The sequence below is a fragment of the Mercurialis annua genome, linkage group LG6 (assembly GCF_937616625.2).
Source record: "Mercurialis annua linkage group LG6, ddMerAnnu1.2, whole genome shotgun sequence".
Taxonomy (NCBI): Eukaryota; Viridiplantae; Streptophyta; class Magnoliopsida; order Malpighiales; family Euphorbiaceae; genus Mercurialis; species Mercurialis annua.
Window position 1 is genome coordinate 8,965,543 of NC_065575.1, and position 19,416 is coordinate 8,984,958.

Here is a 19,416-nt window from a genome sequence, read left to right on the forward strand (position 1 = left end):
TTTGTGTTTGACTGGGAGGATCTATTATCCCATAATTTGTGTTTTGGACTGGGAGGAACCATTATCCCAGAATTTGTGTTTGACTGGGAGGATCTATTATCCCAGAATTTGTGATGGATTTGGAAAACCAATACCTCTCTTAAGACTAGGCAATTACCTAGAGCGGTATAAGTTTAAGATTAAGACTTGCTCGAATTGCCTATTTGAATTGTTTGAAAGTATATGTATACGAAATGATTTGTTTGCTGAAAATGATTTTAAACTGCGATGCTATTTTGATAGTAGGGTATGTAACGTATAACTCACTCAGTTTCGACTGACCCCCCCAACAGTGTTTAGTGCACTTGTCTAATTTGGCAAGCCAGACTTCTATTCTTGTTTTAGAAGTCTGAAGTATGTACGAGATCAGTAGTGCTGCAGTATAGTCAGGTCCTAGTTTGTGTACGTTTGTCAAGCAGTGCTCATATGTTTTGTGTGCGCTCTGATATGTAAAACGGTTTTGACTTTCGTTTTACACTGTTTGCTTTGTTTGGCTTCCGCTTTACTTTTTTGTTTTTGTGATGGAACGGGCTGTGCTAGATTGTATGATATTGCACAGAAAGGCCCAAGTTCCTATATGTATGTTTTGGGTTTTGAACAGACATGTATACGTCAAACTGTGCATGGTTTACAATGAAACCATTTTTGTATACGTACGTTTTGAAAAGATAATATTTGCAAAAAATTTATGTATGGTTTTGTATATGTTTTGAAAGGCTTGCTACGGGTTTTGGAACAACCATTCCCATTTCCTAGCGCCAGTCTCCGCTCAAAATTTCGGGTCGTGACAATAGAAGTGGCCACCGGATTAGACCAGCATGTCTTTGGGAGGTGAGGGATGGATTGACATATGCGCCTTCTTACTCGTGGGGCTCGACTACATTAGCCTACCTATATCGTCAGCTAGGAGTGGCTTCTAGGTGAGGTTGTCATGGTTTTTCTGAATGCCTGCCACTGCTTCAGGCATGGATATATGAGTACTTCCCATGCTTCCGACCCCAGCGAGAGCGGTTGATTATCGGTTCCGAAACTCCTCAAGCTTGCAGTTGGAGCATATCTGTTGCAGAGAACGCGGTAGCCGGCTTCAAGCATTACATGTCCGTGTAGACCAGCTAACTGCACACGAGGTACGTAAATTTAATTTGATTAATTTAATTACTTAGTTGGTGTTCTACTAATTTTCTGTTACTTACTGTATTTTGAACATGTGTTGTGGCTGCCTTGTGGTGTCGATCCTGCTATCACCGTTCAAAAGACTGCATACATGAGTTGGATACAGTATAAGGACATCTTAGAGCCATACATGCCTGGCATGATTTTGCGTTAGCTCAGTTATATGCAGTCGATCGCGGATCATAAGAGATATATTGCGCACCACAGCGATCCTGAGTCATCACCTCCCCAACAATCCCTTGAAAATATTAGTGATCATTTGACTCAACAGAAGAATCGGCCTGTTTGGATATGTCCACCCATAACTAATAACAAGTGTTTTCCAAAATGAGTGGAACTTTCAGACTGATCGGGGTACCTTACAATAATACATCACAATTATATTAAATTTTAATAACAACATTAATATTTATGATTAGTATACAAAATATGTTGCGTGGTACCTGAATCTATCATTTCTCTCCAGCTCACATGCACACGGAATATGATGTGTTGTTCTTAGCACACAACCACACCGATCATGAACATCGGTACTCAAATCTTTCATACGCAGTAGCATTTCCTCCCAGATTAAATTCAGACAGTAATGAGACACTTTGCACGACACGTAGTTGAATAATAAACTTTGACGTTGGACGTCTATATTCCGTCTTGACTGTTTAAGTGTGTACCTGCCAATGTACATAACATTTATATTAATGATAATAACAATATTATTTTTATTATTAGTATTATTAATGATAACAATAATTTACCGAATATCAGTCATCTGTGACTCTATAATCTTGTCCACCTTCGTCCAAACTGTATCAAGTACACCGGTGCATGAGTTGAGCCCCTACTTTATCCGAGCATGTGCACTCTCCACTCTACATGTAGTGGTGTTTACAAAATGTAGTAATTTGTGCGTCCAGCATGAAATAAACTTCTCTTTATGTACCAATTATGTCCGCTCAATATAATATGTCACAGTTGGTAATGCTATAGTCCGATCTCTCATGTAAATAACTAATATTAACATTTGTATTAATATTAATAAGTAATTAAACAATAAATATGAAATAATTAATTAAAAAAAATTATGGGCAGCGACGTTTTCGGTCACTGTCGCCGCCAGTGGGGAGATGTTTCCGGAAAGCGTCTCCCCATTGGAGGGACGTTTCCAGGAACTGTCCCCCTACTGGACCAATGCCTCCGGATCCCGTTGGTCCAATTTTTTTTCAAAAAAAATTAAAAAATTAACGAAAAAATGATAAACAAAATTACCTCGGAAAACGCTATGATACTCGTTTTGGATTCTTGGTACCCGTTTTCCGACGAATTGAAAGCGTTATCCGTTATTACAGTTTCAGAATTCGAATAAGGTTGAGAGAACAAGTTTTTATGTTTTGGTTAAAAGAGTAAAAAGGTAATTAAAGGGGCGGTACCTAGAAAAAAAAGCGGTATATCATAAAATCCAAAAACTATTACAAGGTAATAAAGTTTCAAATGTTATGAATAGTGTGTGAAATATTATGGATGACAAATTCAAAGTTAGCTATCTAATTAGGTGAAACTATTTCAACCCTCCATATTTGACATGCATGTAAATATATGGTGGGTGAAATTTCCTATAAATAGGTTCCATTCCATGTAAAATTCACAAGTGAAATATACTTACAAAAGTAGTAAAATCCTCTCAAATATTTGCTCTATTATTGTGTTATTCTAAGTATTCATTAGTTACTAATTATTATCGTTAAATTTATAACACGTTATCAGCACGATCGTTCTATTAGTTTACGATTCCCTTATCCAAAAAGATTCGATAAAGTATCTCAAAGGTAAATCTCTAAACTTAATGCTTATCTAATTATTTAAGTAATGGAAGGTGATACCTCCTACAAATTTCATTTACTTAATATTAAATTAATATGTTTATATTTATGTTATTAATTTTTATATGGAAGGCTAAGCCTCCTATAAATTTAATTTACTTAATATTAAATGTTTATGTTTATGTTATTAATTTTTATATGGAAGGCTAAGCCTCCTATAAATAACTCTTTGGTAATTTAATTTTAATCGTTGATGCTTGAGTGGTAATCCCCCTGCTATAAACGATTTTATTTAGTTGACACTATTAATACAAATATAAATATTTTTATACCATAATTAATTTAATTCATTGTTGTCTTCATCTAAATAATTTTAATAAAATATAAAATAATCTAACGGCTACATAACGGTAACAAACGGCTATATAACGATAATAAAACGGCTATATTTCTCTCTATATATACTCACTTTACTATTTATTTTCACTACACAATTTTTCATCTCTTAATCTTCAAAAATTCAAAAATGAAGCTATTTTGGATTTTTATTATTATGTTACTTAGTTTATTACTCATTGGTATATTTAATCTTCCGTGGGAAGAATTTATTTATATTTAGGTATTTTTGTATTTATTGTTCTACCTTTATTAGTTGCTACAATAATTGTTGATTATGCATATTTATAAGCCAAAAATATGATGGTTGTATTTATGTGCTTAATCTTGAAAATAAATGATTATTATTTCTATGCTTTTATCGCATAAATAAATATTAGTTCTAATTATATTTATTTTTCACGTGATAGTTTAATCATGTCAAACCTTACAAAATTTGAATTTACAGCACTTGATGATGTATCTGGAAAAAATTATATGTCATGGATACTAGATGCAAAAATACATCTGCAAACCTCTGGTCATGAGGACACTATTAAAGAGAGGAATAATGCCTCTACTCAAGATCGTGCAAAAGCAGTGATCTTCCTTCGCCATCATCTTGATGAAGGATTAAAAAATGAATATCTCAGTGAAGATAATCCACTTGTTCTCTGGAATAGTTTAAAAGAACGCTTCGACCATCAGAAGACTGTAAATCTTCCAAAAGCTCGTTATGACTAGATGCATTTAAGATTGCAGGATTTTAAAAGTGTTAGTGAATACAATTATGCAATATTCCAAATAAACTCAAAGCTAAAATTGTGTGAAGAAACAATTACTGATGAAGATTTATTAGAAAAAATATTCTCCACTTTTCATGCATCTAATGTGGTACTCCAGCAGCAGTGTGAGAAAGGCTTTAAGAAATATTCAGAGCTGATTTCTTGCCTTCTAGTGGCTGAGCGGAATAACGAGCTGTTAATGAAAAATCATGCGGCACGACCCACTGGTTCTGCTCCATTTCTTGAAGTAAATGCGAGCGCATATAGATCTCCTCGTGGTCGTGGTCGTGGTCGTGGTCATGGTTATGGTCGAGGTGGAAATAATTACAACCATGTCGGTTGTAATAACTCCTTTAAGCATAAGAATCACCACCAGAAGTGGTATAAGAAGGAGGAGAAACAAGAAAACAGAAACAGTGGACAATACAAACATCAAGTGAAAAATGTCGATAGTAAATGTTATCGATGTGGCATGGCTGGACATTGGTCGCGTACCTGTCGTACGCCCAAACATCTTGTTGAGTTTTACCAAGCTTCCCTCAAGGAAAAAAGAAAGTATATAGAAACAAATTTTGTTTCTGATGATGATTTTGACCACAGTCTGATGCATAATGACTTTATAGACATGACACATTTAGATGTTTCTGATTTTCTTGAGAATAATAATAATGAAAACTAATCCATCATGTATTGTAATGTTTTTATTATTTACTTATGTATTGTTGTGTTATTCTATAATTTCTTATGATGAATTTTTCTTTGTTTGAATTAAGAAGCATATGGATAATTCTCAGCATGTTGTTTCGTCCAAGTTCAGAAATGAAGACATATGTCTTGTGGATAGTGCGACAACCCACACTATACTCAAACACCAAAAATATTTTTCACATCTTAAAAGATGTCAGACAAATGTCAGTACAATATCTGGTAAGGTAAAATTAATTGAAGGCTCCGAAAGAGCTACTATTCTATTACAAAGGGGAACTATACTTACCATTAATGAAGCATTATTTTCTCCCAAGTCTCAAAGAAACTTGTTAAATTTTAAAGATATTCGTCTGAATAAATTTCATATTGAGACAGAAAATGATGATAATATGGAATATCTTCATATTACAACAAATGTTTCAGGTAAGAAACATGTAATTGAAAAATTACCCACATTTTCTTCTGGTTTATATTATACATATATAAATGTGGCCGAGTCACATATGGCTGAAAAGAAAAAGTATTGCGATGCTTCAATACTAAAATTATAGCATGAAAGATTGGGTCATCCAGGATCAATAATGATGCGGAGAATAATTGACAGTGCACAAGGACATCCACTGAAAGGTGAGAAAATTCCCCGAGTAAGTAATATGTCATGTACAACTTGTTCTATAGGAAAATTAATTGTGAGATCTTCACCGGCTAAAATTGAAAATGAATCACCTTTATTTCTTGAAAGAATTTCAAGGTGATATATGTGGCCTAATTCATCCACCATGTGGACCATTCAGATATTTTATGGTATTGATTGACGCATCCAGCAGATGGTCACATGTTTGTTTATTATCAACTCGCAATGTTGCATTTGCAAGATTTCTTGCTCAAATTATTAAATTGCGTGTTCAATTCCCTGATTACACAATTAAAAGGGTAAGACTTGATAATGCTGGTGAATTCACATCTCAAACATTCAATGATTATTGCATGTCTGTTGGAATCACAGTTAAGCATCCTGTTGCACACGTACATACACAAAATGGTTTAGCTGAATCTCTAATTAAGCGCCTTCAGCTTATTGCTAGACCATTAATGATGAGAACTAAGCTACCTATCTATATATGAGGACATGCTATATTACATGTTGCATCATTAATTCGTGTTAGACCTAGTGCATATCATAAATACTCCCCATTACAATTAGCATTTGGTCAAGAACCAAATATTGCCCATCTTAGGATTTTTGGTTGTGCTGTATACGTGCCAATTGCACCACCACAACGCACAAAAATGGGTCCTCAAAGAAGATTGGGAATATACGTTGGTTATGTGTCCACATCCATTAGGTATCTTGAACCTTTAACAGGTGATGTTTTTACAGCACGTTTCGTCGATTGTCATTTTAATGAAGAAGAGTTTCCACCATTAGGGGGAGAAAATAAACAATCAGATAAAAATATTGCATGGTGTGAACCTTCATTATTGCATCTTGATCCTTGCACAAAACAATGTGAAACAGAAGTTCAAAAGATTGTGCATTTGCAAGCTGTTGCAAATCAATTACCTGATGCATTTACAGATACAAAAAGAGTGACTAAATCGTATATACCAGCAGTTAATGCCCCTGTTAGAGTTGAGATTCCAAAAGAGAATTCTGAAAATAAAGTCGCTCATGAATCAAAGACACGCCAGAAGCGTGGAAGACCGATCGGTTCAAAAAATAAAAATCCTCGGAAAAGAAAAGGAGCAGAAAATCTTGATCATGCTAGCAAAGAGAAAGGTGTTCCTGAAGAAACACAAGATAAAGAAAATACTCCAGAAGAGGAAATGAATGAGGTTAACCAAGACAATGCCCCAGAAGAGGATATGAATGTAATTAATCAAGGCAGTACCCCAAAAGAGGACACAAATGAGAATAACGAAGAAATCTCAATTAATTACAATAATACAAAGATTGTGTGGAATCGAGTCACAATGGAAAATATTGATGATATTTTCTCTTATGCTATTGCATATGATATCATAAATGGAAATGAGGATCCCGAGCCGAGATCGGTTATTGAATGTCAAAATAGACATGATTGGGATAAATGGAAAGACGCTATGCAAGGTGAATTAGATTCTCTTAACAAGAGAAGTGTGTTTGGACCTGTTGTCCTCACACCTAAAGATGTGAACCCGGTAGGTTACAAATGGGTCTTTATACGAAAACGAAATGAGAAAAATGAAATCACAAGATATAAAGCTAGACTTGTTGCTCAAGGCTTTTCTGAAAGACCTGGAATTGATTATGATGAAACATATTCTCCTGTCATGGATGCAATTACATTTCGCTATTTGATCAGTCTTGCAGTTTCTAAGAAATTAGAAATGCGTCTCATGGATGTTGTAACATCATACTTGTATGGATCGCTAGATAGCGATACTTATATTAAGGTCCCTGAAGGATTTAAAATGCCTGAAGCATTAAATAGAAAACCCAAGTGCCTGGCGTGTCTTTGATTCATGAGCGACTTTATTTTCAGGGCGCATGTGGTATAATCGTTTAAGCGATTATTTGATAAATAAAGGCTATGTGAATAACCTTATTTGCCCATGTGTTTTTTATTAAGAAAACAACATCCGGATTTGTGATTATAGCTGTCTATATTGACGATTTAAATATTATTGGAACAGTCAGTGAGATCAATGAAGCAAGTGTGTACTTAAAGGAAAAATTTGAAATGAAAGATCTTGGAACCAAATATTGTCTTGGTTTACAAATTGAACATATGCACAATGGCGTATTAGTGCATCGGTCAAATTATATAGAAAAGATCTTAAAACGTTTTGGTATGGATTAAGCAAATCCTTTAAGTACTCCTATGGTTAATCGATCACTGAATGTTGAAACTGATCCATTTTGTCCTGGTGGAGAAGATGAAGATATTCTTGGTCATGAAGTACCATATCTCAGTGCAATCGGAGCACTTATGTATCTCGCTTATTGCACTCGTCCTGACATATCCTTTTCTGTCAATTTATTAGCAAGATTCAGTTCAGCTCCCACAAAGAGACATTGGAATGGAATCAAACATATATTCTGTTATCTTCGTGGAAGCACTGATCTTGGTTTATTTTATTCTAACGATCCAAATCTAGAATTGATTGGTTATGCAGATGCAGGTTATTTGTCTGATCCTCATAAGGTTAAATCTCAAACTGGATATGTATTTACAAGTGGGGGTACTGCAATTTCTTAGCGGTTACAGAAATAAACAATTGTAGCCACTTCCTCAAATCATGCTGAACTTATTGCATTACATGAAGCAAGTAGGGAATGTGTGTGGCTCAGATCAATAACACAACACATTCAAGAATCTTGTGGTCTTCCAGTCCATAAAAGTCCAACTGTTCTATATGAAGATAATGCTGCATGTATAGCACAAATCAAGGAAGGATACGTCAAGAGTGACAGAACCAAACATATACCTCCAAGATTATTTTCATACACTCAAGAACTCATAAAGAATCAAGAAATTGACTCCAGTATGTTCAATCAAATAACAATTCATCTGATCTCTTCACGAAGGCAGTTCCTACAACAATATTTAGAAAACATGTTCATAATATTGGAATGCGCCATCTGCGAAATACATGAAGGATTATCTATGTTGCAATGAGGGGAGAAATTACGCATTGCATTCCCTAACTAAAGTTTTTATCCCATTGGATTTTTCTTTAGTGAGGTGTTTAATGAGGCAGTACGACATAGCGTAATTTAGAATAAACATTTTGTCATCCAAGGGGGAGTGTTATGAATAGTGTGTGAAATATTATGGATGACAAATTCAAAGTTACCTATCTAATTAGATGAAAATATTTCAACCCTCCATATTTGACATGCATGTAAATGCATTAATTAGTGGGTGAAATTGCCTATAAATAGATTCCATTCAGTGACGAAGCCAGACCTTAATTTGAGACTGGGCACAATATAATGAAAAAAAATAAAATTTTATACTATAAGACTTAATTAACAAAAAGTATCAAGTTTTTACGAGTTTTGTCAGTTATATCTAAATCTTTAAAATGGGCCCATTTAGCCAGTTTCAGCATATTTATTACTTTTATGTAGCCATTTTTGAATCAAACTAATCTTTTGTCAAAATATTGGTTATTATGTGGTTTAGTCGGATGAGAAGTGCCATGCCACTCATTCGGTTAGTTGTGGCCGATATATCGGCAAAACAATCAGTTGGATTCAAAAGAATGTCTATAAAAGATACCAAATATGCTAAAAGCTAAATAGGCCGATTTTTAAAGGCTGAATATAACTGATAAAACTTGCAAATATTTACTATTTTTTGTGATTAAGCCAAATTAATATACTAAAACTTTTAAATTTTTTAAGTTATAAAATAGGACATTATTATAAATATTTTAATTTTTCCCTAGGGTAATTTTGTTGAAAAGGATTTGAGGTAGGGCCCAGACACTGGCTGGCCCTACCTTGGATCTGTCTCTGGTTCTATTCCATGTAAAATTCACAAGTGAAATATAAGTAGTAAAATCCTCTCAAATATTTGCTTTACTATTATGTTAAATTAAGTATTCATTAGTTATCGTTAAATTTATAACATCAAACAAGTTAATCTCCAAAACTTCCTCTTTTAAAATTAAAAATCTAATTGAAGAAACAATAATCAATTTTGAAATGTGTCGAATTTTCATAAACCTTAAATAAAAACCTCTGTGGCGTCGTCCTTTTATTTGCAATAAAAAGCGAAAACACAAACAAAATAGACTCAGTTCCCCGCCACTGCCGCTGCCTCTGCCTCTGCCTCTGCCTCTGCCTCGCGTCCCTGCTAGTACTGTGCCTAACCGCCCGTTGCCGCCTCCGCTGTTATATTCCGCCGTGGCAGCTGCTTCTTGGTGCTGTGTTCTTTCTCTCAGGTGTAATTTTGTGTTTGAAATTTTACAAGAAAATAAAACAAAAACTTTTAAATCACTCTTAACTTGATATTTTGTAGGTAAATTATGTTTTTGGGACGAAAGAGGAAGGCTACAGATTCTTCCGAATGGGAAAGGGATGTAGAGAGAGATGGCATGTTTTACCGTGAGTTTTCTTTTGAATTTTGTACTTTGTAATTGTTTAAATATATTTTCTAAATTTATTTTCATGTTGTTTTATTGATAAAAATGCTCAGCCTTGGACATTGATACAAAGATGGCGGCTTTGAAAGCTTCTGCATCTGTTGTCAGTATTACATCTTATTTGGGTATATTTGTTCTTTGCTTACTTTGCTTCATTGAGTATTTAGTATTTACTAATTGTTCGAATTGGTTTTTCTTTTTTTAATTATTCCATTTCATTCTCAGGTGAGAATGAGTTATGTCATAGCTCTGGAATTATCATTGAATGTAATGATAATTGTGGTATTATACTGACCTCTCTCAATCTCGTTAAGTGTCACAACATTCAAGATTTTATAGTAGATGAGATTACGGTCTGTAACTTATTTATACAGCTTAACTTATTTCAAGCTGATGTTTGTTTTGTTAAATTGAGAGCTTTGAACAATTCTTTTGTAGGTTGTTGTGCACCTATCAGAGCATACGTCAATTGATGCTAAATTAATAGCATGGGATTATCATTACAACTTAGCTGCTCTAAAAATATTGTGTGATACTCCATTAGAAGTTGCATCTTTGGCGTTGTTGGATGATTCTTTAACAATTGATCCAAGCTGTCTTTGCACTCCATTTCAGCATATAGAGTCATATAATCTTATTCCTGGAAATGCAGTAATTGCTCTTGCCCGCTCTTCTGCTAAGCCTTTTAAGCTCATGGCTGCACCTGGTGAATTCAGGTTAGCTAAATTCTTCATTTTACTTTTACTTAATTCAGATTTTGATCATTTACACTTTCTAGAAGCATCACTTTGTTATTAGATTCTATAATGTATACGAGCTAATAATTATACATATAATTTCTCACTTCTTTTCTTTTTAATTTAACTGCTGCTGTTTTAAGTCTCAATGCCTGCCGATATGACTGTAAAGAGCTTTTAAGGGCAACCAGCAAAATTTCCAAAGTAATTATCTCTCTACCCGTTTGCTTATTCTTCATTTTTGGTGTTTTTGAGTTGGTCACTTTTTCTTTATGGATTCTTTCGCCTGCAGATTTCATTCTATTAAAAAACATCAATTTTATTTATTGATAAATGCTGATCATGTATGCTCTAATATGATGTGACATTGATGTTTTATGAGAACTACTCGATAGAAAATAAATGAATGATAAATTAAGCATTTTTTTCTATGGGTGTAGTGTGGCATTGGTGGCCCGGTTATCAATATCAATGGAGATGTCATTGGAATTTGTTTCTATCACCAGTTGTACACTCCATTTTTGCCAATTAAAATAGCTTCCATATGGTGGGACCATTTCAAAAAATACGGGTATGTTCTAAATCTTGCTAATGTAAGTATTTTGTGGGTGTATTTGTTGATGTTATGGTGGAATTATTTGTCTCACATCATACTTTAGATCCTACTAACATAGTATTTAATGTATTTTCCACTTTCTTTTGTTATTGGCCTCCATCTCATTATTATTTTACCATTTTCTTTTTTGCTGTCACTTTCAGCGCATTGTCAAAATTGCATTCCTAGCTAACTTTCTACAAATGGTAGTCGTCAAAATTTATAATGTTAACTCGTAACTGAGTGCCTTACTATGAATTGTATATTATTCATAGGGTTTAAGACTTTAGAGAGCTAATATTGGATTCTTAATGTAAATGCACTTGAAATTAACAAATTTTATGGGAAGTTAATCATGTCTTGAAATCATGCTGTGGCTGTTCATTTGTCTTGAAAATGTCTAGTGGCGTCCTTCCCCTTTTTGATCTTAAATACACTTAACCAATTGCATACAATTGTAACTCATCTTTACCACCTTTTTTGTGTAAAATATTTGCTTTCTTATGTTTAAATTGTTATTGGGACAAGTCAGTTTATTACTGTAAGTTCGGGAGACTTAGGAGTATTTTTGCTGATACCAACAACGAGTCATTGCAATGAAGTTCTCAATCTTTTGTTAGATTGTCAAAAGCTAGTCCTGGAATAAGGTACAAATTGAACTATTAAGTAGTAATTAATGTGCAATAATATTATCATGGGTTTCGAATAGATGGAACAGGTGCAAGCCAAGCAATGGGCATTTTGTGTATGACAAGCAAACACAACATGGTTTGTTAGTTTGAGTTGGTCCTGTAATTTAGGCCCTGTATGCCTTGGATTCTTGTTCATATTCACATACCTAGTAGTTCCAATTCAAGCCCTTTCTTTTTAGTAAATTTCTTACAAAAATTACACACTAAATCATTTCTATTATTTGGTGAGAGAGGTGCTTGCACTGGCAGCTCGCCTTGCTTCTTAGGCGGGCCTTTAATAAATATCTAAAATAATAATCTATTCAACTTGTAATTTGTAATTGGGTAGATGATAAAGGAAGACTAAGTACTCTGTAGCTAATTCAGCTAAGAAATAATGAATGGTAATAATTGCAGAGTTTTCAGGTTATAATGATTCATCTTATGTTATAGGGAACCACGTCGACCTTGGCTTGGCATGGGAGTGGCTAATCTTTATGTAGCTGACCTAGGTTTTTTGGAAAAATTCATTAAAAAGTTCCCGAATATTTTCAAAGGTGTTATTGTTGAGGAGGTACGCTCTCTGTTTTCTTCCCTTTTTCCATTAAGCATATTAGTTTTCCCGGTGGTATTAGTTGCCCTTTATTTATCTCAAATCTCTAGAATTTGGAAGATAGATTTATTGCATGAAAAAGAGTATCTTATTGGAACCACGTGTTTTTAGAGTTTTAAATAAGTTTCTTTTTTTTGAGGATGTTTTAAATAAGTTTCTTAAAAGGTAGAAGACCGGAGAAGACATAAAAATGAAAGAGTCATAAAACTTAGTAATTCACTGCCAACAAAACTTTGTGCTTCACTGTTGACACTTTTCCATGCCTTTTTTATGTTAATGCAGTGAATCTTGCTTCTAGCTCTTTTTCCTCTAAATGTGAATGATAGCTCATCACTAATTTGGATACTTAGAATTAGCTACAATAACTTGAAAATGTACCGTCTCAACTATTCCGAGATTGTTTTCAAACCAGCAAAGTGCTCAACTGCATCATACCTTGCCCATCATAGTTTAAGTTGAATACCTTATTAGGTTGTTTCACCTTATTGAGAGCTTCCATATAATTGAACATTATTAGGAAGTTAATTTCCCATGCACTTATCTAAGAAACTGCAGTTTTACAGTTTGGTGTTGGCTTAATACATTATTTGACCTCTAAACTATACACTTTTATTCTCTGAGACTCTTAAACTAATTTGATATTTTATTGGACATCTTAACTTTATTTTTTGTTCTATTTAACCCGTCAACTGCAACTTTTTTGCCGATTTGACCTTTTTCCTCCTACGTGGCAAAAGCGCGTGTTTTCAAACGCTTTGAAGCGCGTGAAGGATAATTAAAATGCATAAATTGTTCTATTAAACCTCTTAACTACACTATTTTGTTCTATTTGACCTCTGAACTTATTTTATTTTCCTATTGCACCTTCAAACTTTTAATTTTTACCCATTTAACTTTTTCGAAAATACAATTATTCAATTTTTATCCATTTAATCTTCTAGAAAAATAAAAAAATATTGAAATTTAGTCAAATAATCTATATAAAACATATAAAAGAGAAGTGAAAAACACTGTACATTGTACAGTAATTTCACTTCCCTTTTAAGTCCTTTTAATTTCTCTTCTTACTTTATATTTATGTTGGCCTTTTAGTAATTTCCAGCTATTTATCATATAAATGCCCACCTCCTTGATACTTAATTTCTAAAAAACCAATATAAATTTACGATTTTTTACAAGTTTGTCTTTATATAATTATTGTCTTTGCTTTTCTATTTACCAAACAGCCACTAAGATCTATAGTACCCCTTTAGTCCTTCACTATTTTATTGCTGTGAATAGGAAGATATTAGATTTTAAAGTTAATTTGCAAGTCATTTAGTCCTTAAAGGACTTTTACTTCATTACTATTTTACAAACTGCCACCATGCAATAATTTAACGCTGTGGTAAAGCAATGTCACTCAAAACGTCATGGACTGTCAGTTAGGTGAGAAACTCATCTTATAACATAAAAGAAAATAAAAAAAATGATAAATAACATCATACTACATAATACTCATCAATATAGATGCAGGAACAATATATTATCAAATTTTATATTAAATAGAACTAATAAATTACTAGATAAAAATTAAAATTAAATATATTTAAAAATAAATGTTTTAAGTTATGTTTGAGTGTGTCTTTTGAATATTAAACAGTGTATGGTTATTATAAAAAATATTTTTTGAGCGTAATATTTATAAAATAATATTGATTATTAGGTTTGGATTTGTATAAAATTGGCCTCAATTTTCTTTTTTCTTTTTTCAAAATCTTTCTAATTTGGTTTTAAATATAGTTATTAAATTTGAGTTTTTTCATAATTGCCTTTCCATATAAATGTTAGAAAAAGACTGTTATTTTTTTGCTAAAAATGTTCTCTTGCTAGGTTTAATTTACATTGTTGGTTAAATATTTTTATTCAAATTAAAATATTTAATTATGTTTAATAATCAAAGCTCTTATAACGATTTATATAAAATATTTTGCTCCTATATTATTTTCATCACTAGATATTAGGTGGAAGTAAATTTTACACTAAAATAATACACTAAAAATTATCTTGGCAGATGACATTATTTTAAAAAATAATTTTTGTATTTTTCACATAATAAATTACTGATTATTTCACTTATTAATTTAAGTCATTTTTTAATAATTTTTTTATTAGAATAAAATAAATAATATTTATATTTTGATTTTCTACAATTAACTTCACTGTTTTTTTATCTAACAAACTGACAAAATTTAAAATAATAAACGGCTATATAACGATCATAAAACGGCTATATGTTTTATTATTTGTTTCCACTGCACAATTTTTTTCATTTTTTTTATAAAAAAATTATAGTCTTTAAAAAAATTCAAAATGAAATCAATTTTAGTTTTAATTATTATAATTATAATTTTATTATTCATTAGTATGTTTAATCTGTCATTAAAAGAATTTTATTTCTTTTTAGGTTATTTTGTATTTTTGGTTCTACCTTTATTAGCTCTTGCAATATTTACTAATTACGGATTATAAATATGAGAATTAATAACGCATTTTTATTTTTTTACTACATAATTAGGAGATTTATTAATTTCTTTTTTTATTACAAATTTCATTTCATTTGCCTAAACCATTTGCTGAGTTACAAGTGATTAGAACAAAAACATTATCTCTTTAAAATTTAGAGACAGAAAGAAACGAGAATCGAGTTTGGCTTTTATAATGGCGCAATTTCATCTATTTAAAAGTTCAAGAATTAGTAAGAAATACACTACGAGTCCAATTTCTTTGTAACTTTGACAGTTTTTCAATTGTAGTCGACTTCTTTTTGCAATATTTTATGGAATCTGTCAATCTTTTTAATTTACTGATGATGAATTTCTTTTGAAAGTAGCATTTAGTTTGAAGTACTTTTTAATATTGTAATGAAAACAATGCGAGTTAAACATTTGCATCAGCAGAATGTTACAAATTTTAATTGCAATTGTAATAGTTTTATTAAAAATATTTGTGTTTTTGTTATTCGAAAACTGCATAACTAATTATTATAATGTCCAAGTTGTCTTTAAATAAAAAAAAATGTTTCACCCGAAGCAACGCGAGGGTTCCGTACTAGTTACATAATATAACTTCTCGTACATGTAAATATTTGTTTACATTTCAATAATGATTAGTGAAGTTTGTCTGTTTTTAACGATATTATAAAATATATAAATTTATGATACTGTGATAATATTAAAAAAAGACTAAATTTTTTAAAAAATTATAATTTTTAGTGTGTTTCACAAATTTCCAATTTTAAAAATTTTAATACACCAGCTTTTAATTTTTTGCAATTTCAAACTTTTTAAATCAATTCTGAATTTTTAAAATTTGTGTTAAAATTGAAAAACACGCTAAATTTCATGATTTTTAAAGCCTTAAATGATTTTTTCAGGTAATATGTAAAGTACATCACTTTTTATTTTAAATTAAAAAAATATTTAGGCTTAATATATTTTTTGACCCCTAAACCTTACCCTTTTATTTCTATGATCTCTAAACTATTATAGTGTTCCATTGGACCTCTTAACTATTTTTTTTATTCTATTTAACCCCATTTCAGCAACGCCATGTCAGCAATTTTATCCACGTCATCGCGTGTGGTGTGCACATTCCGAATGAGGGGTTAAATAGAACAAAAAAAAGAGTTAAGAGGTCCAAAATAATACGAAATTAGTTTAGAGGTTGCAGAGAATAAAATGGTATAGTTTAGGGGTCAAATGATGTATTAAGCCGTTTGGTGTTCTTGGAGAAAATGAGTATATGTAGCTTCAAGTGTTTAATTCACGAGCTTCTTAATTTGAAGCTCATTGATGTACACGAGCACCTTGCCCTCTTTGCATAGACATGTTGACCATGATATCGGGTCAATTGGTGAATAAAGTAAATGTCAGTTCTATTTTGTTTGCATACATTGCGAGTAACATCTATATCTACTATTTTGGAATTTATTTTTGTTGTCCTTTTCAATTAAAATGTTTGTAGTAATTGGATTAGTGATCCGAACCGTCAAATAGGTTTTACAAGGCTCTTCTGCTGATTCTGTTGGAATAAGACAAGATGATGTTATCGTTCAATTTGATGGGAAAACCGTTCAAAGTTTTTTGGAGGTATATTATCGTTCTTGTTGCTGTAATTAGTAATTCCTTAGAATCTTAAATACGCGGGAAAGAAAAAAACGCTAAAGGTTCTCTATCTCTATTCTATTTCGCTGAAGGTTTTGAACAGTCATACTTGTGATTCTTTGAAGAATTGGCACAAGTGTTGCACTGATTCACAACGTAGATGTTCTTTTATGCACATGTCATCATGTTTTTCTGATCCTATCTTTCTGACAGCTGAATTACCTTTTCTCTTACTGTTATGTTCCTCTTTCTTGTCCTTGGAAAATAACATTTGCTTTTATATCTCGACATCTAGCATGCATGTGCTTGTTTCTGAAGCACTGATCTTTATGTTCCCTGTTAGACATTTTATGTTGAAGCTAGAAAATGATTTTATTGACACATTTTCTCAACTACTGTGCATTTCTTTTTATTTCTCTGATATAGCTAGTTAAGTATTTAGTTATCCTTCCATTTTGAATATATACCACTAAGTAGATTGTCGGCATAAAGTAAATAAACCCTTTTGGACCTTGTATTTTGGTATTTATGATATGCAACAAAGAATTAACTGTTGGTTTGATATCTGGTTATTAAAATTGGTACCAGTTATTTGAAAGTATGTGGAGCAAGGTCGGGGACCATGTGGAGCTGGTGGTCATTAGAGCAGGTAATGATGGTCCTTTGCTTCTTAAAATGAAGGTGGATGAGGTCACAGCAGATAGATTGTATAGGTATGTATCTCTTTAAGCCGGTAATAATTTATGTACATCAGAACCATCTCTTTTCTATTAAGCCTGTGATAGTTTATGTATATCAGAACCGTGTTTGTTTAGCTCTAGGATAGTATTTGTTTCATCGTTTTATTTATTTCTCATCGATGATTTATGTTTTAATTCTTGTACAAAATGGTTTTTACATTAGTTGGCCGCTTTGGCGAGATGCACAATGAATGATGGACTACTGCTAATTTTGGGGGTCGGCCTGTCAAAGGTAAGCATGCATCCCTGTGAGTCGCCGCATGATTTTTGCGGACATGATATGTTCTCTAATTTGGTTTAATCTTGCATTGCATGTGTGTTACTATCGTTAAACTAATATTTACATCGGACAGTTAATTTACTGCCATTTTATAAATTGTGTTTTTTTTAATAATTATTAGTTTGCTTTGGTACTATAACCTCTTTCACTTTGTTCTGTAGGATATTGTGTTCGGCCTGTCATGGTCCAGCAATTTTTGAGTCTGGGAATCATTTTTGTTAAATAGTCCGTATAGGGTTGCAATTCGATAATCCCCACAAAAGCAATTTAACTTAACTTTTGAGAATCATTTTTGGTAGTAAATAGTTTTGCATAGGGTTGCAATTCATGATTCCCACAGTTTTTGGTGGCTTTATTATTTATCTTGTAACCATACTTTTGAAAACCTGCTGACTGGTAATTTCAGTTTTTCTATCAATTTCTGTGTGGGAGTACTACTGAAACTAGCTTTGATAACTCTATTATAAACAAAATAAGTACAATGTTGCAAGCTCCACTTAGCTAGCCAATGAGCTGAATCATTGCCGGAATGGTAGACATAACCATACTTCACTTCATCAAATTGGTGGCCTATCAATCCAAGGTCTTCTAACTATTTGTAGTCCGTCGCTTTCGCCGATTGAGATAAGCAATTAATAGCCCGTTGGATATCCGATTCAAAGTAGATTTTGCTAAACTTCGGCTAATTCAACATCTGAGATTCTATCAAAGGATCGAGTTCCATGAAGGATGGGCTAATAATCATCGACGGTCCTCGACCTTTACCCTTAGCTTCCGTAAACCCCCTAAACTTTCAAAAGCTTCCCTAAACCCCCCAACCTTTGTGGCGGCGCCATTCACGGTCCTTATGGACGAAAACACCCTTACAAAAAAAAAAAAAAATTGGCGGCTGGCGGCGCCACGTCATCTGACATGTCATAAATTTTAAAAAAAAAATGAAAGCCCCAAAATACCCCTAAAATAAGCTAATCAAACCAAAACTCAATCATATTCGATCCAACCAAACCAAAAAAAATGAACCAAACTAACCAAACCACCATCCACCCGCCGCCGGTACAGTCGCCGGTCGTCATCTCCGGCGACCATCTGTTCTAAGAACAGATCTGAAAACCCAGATCTGTTCTTAGAACAGATCAACAGATCTGTTCTTAGAACAGATCTACAGATCTGTTCTAAGAACAGATCGGTCTTCTCATTGACAAGCTAAGTGACTGTAAATCACCATAACCTACAGTACCAGTAGACCCAGAAGCTGCTGCTCCATTATTATTGTTATCAGCCATACTGTTAGAAATCTGCTGCTCAAATGCATTATGAGTAGGAGGTGTGGAATAATGTCGAGAGACCCAGTTTTTCAAACCAGTAATCCCATCATCAACGCCCATTTGAGGAATTCCTGAATCACAGTCAGAGAGTTGGGTATTTTTAGCTGTGGTCTCATCTAACGAGGTTTGGTACATTCCATGGCATGATAGTGCTGCATAATATGGATGGTTTTGAACTGAGAAATGCTGATCTTGGTGCCTGTAAGGTTCATCATGAAGTTGAAAAGAATGTTGCCTTGAAGCTTCTTGCTCTGTGTTTTGGTGATGATAATACATA

The 19,416-nt window shown here is 32.8% G+C and overlaps 2 protein-coding genes across 4 annotated transcripts; both read left to right on the top strand.

The window, feature by feature from the left end:
- Nucleotides 1-3,842: 3,842 nt before the first annotated feature.
- LOC126687527 (uncharacterized) lies at nt 3,843-4,868 on the top strand. Its single transcript, XM_050382088.1, has 2 exons — nt 3,843-4,118; nt 4,167-4,868. The coding sequence occupies exons 1-2, from the start codon at nt 3,843-3,845 to the stop codon at nt 4,866-4,868; spliced, it is 978 nt and encodes a 325-aa protein (XP_050238045.1).
- Nucleotides 4,869-9,630: 4,762 nt separating this feature from the next.
- LOC126653809 (putative protease Do-like 14) lies at nt 9,631-18,232 on the top strand. 3 transcript variants are annotated; one of them, XM_050347748.2, is made up of 12 exons: nt 9,639-9,832; nt 9,910-9,995; nt 10,087-10,158; nt 10,259-10,386; nt 10,472-10,749; nt 10,914-10,974; nt 11,211-11,341; nt 12,490-12,610; nt 16,687-16,779; nt 17,383-17,507; nt 17,698-17,766; nt 17,976-18,232. In XM_050347748.2, the coding sequence occupies exons 2-11, from the start codon at nt 9,917-9,919 to the stop codon at nt 17,723-17,725; spliced, it is 1,116 nt and encodes a 371-aa protein (XP_050203705.1). In that variant the 5' UTR covers nt 9,639-9,832; nt 9,910-9,916; the 3' UTR covers nt 17,726-17,766; nt 17,976-18,232. The 3 variants fall into 3 exon arrangements, with proteins under 3 accessions (XP_050203707.1, XP_050203705.1, XP_050203706.1); XM_050347749.2 differs by lacking the exon at nt 17,976-18,232 and having other exon boundaries at nt 9,639-9,811; nt 17,698-17,908; XM_050347750.2 differs by lacking the exons at nt 16,687-16,779; nt 17,976-18,232 and having other exon boundaries at nt 9,631-9,832; nt 17,698-17,911.
- Nucleotides 18,233-19,416: the final 1,184 nt, after the last annotated feature.

What these genes read in the sequence shown, in the direction of transcription:
- LOC126687527 (XM_050382088.1), top strand. Translation starts at nt 3,843, where the DNA reads ATGTCAAACCTTACAAAATTTGAATTTACAGCACTTGATGATGTATCT. An exon ending in GCTTCGACCATCAGAAGACT is followed by an intron (nt 4,119 to 4,166) that starts GTAAATCTTCCA and finishes TTAAGATTGCAG; the next exon opens with GATTTTAAAAGTGTTAGTGA.
- LOC126653809 (XM_050347748.2), top strand. Translation starts at nt 9,917, where the DNA reads ATGTTTTTGGGACGAAAGAGGAAGGCTACAGATTCTTCCGAATGGGAA. An exon ending in GACCATTTCAAAAAATACGG is followed by an intron (nt 11,342 to 12,489) that starts GTATGTTCTAAA and finishes CTTATGTTATAG; the next exon opens with GGAACCACGTCGACCTTGGC. An exon ending in ACAGCAGATAGATTGTATAG is followed by an intron (nt 17,508 to 17,697) that starts GTATGTATCTCT and finishes TTTTTACATTAG; the next exon opens with TTGGCCGCTTTGGCGAGATG.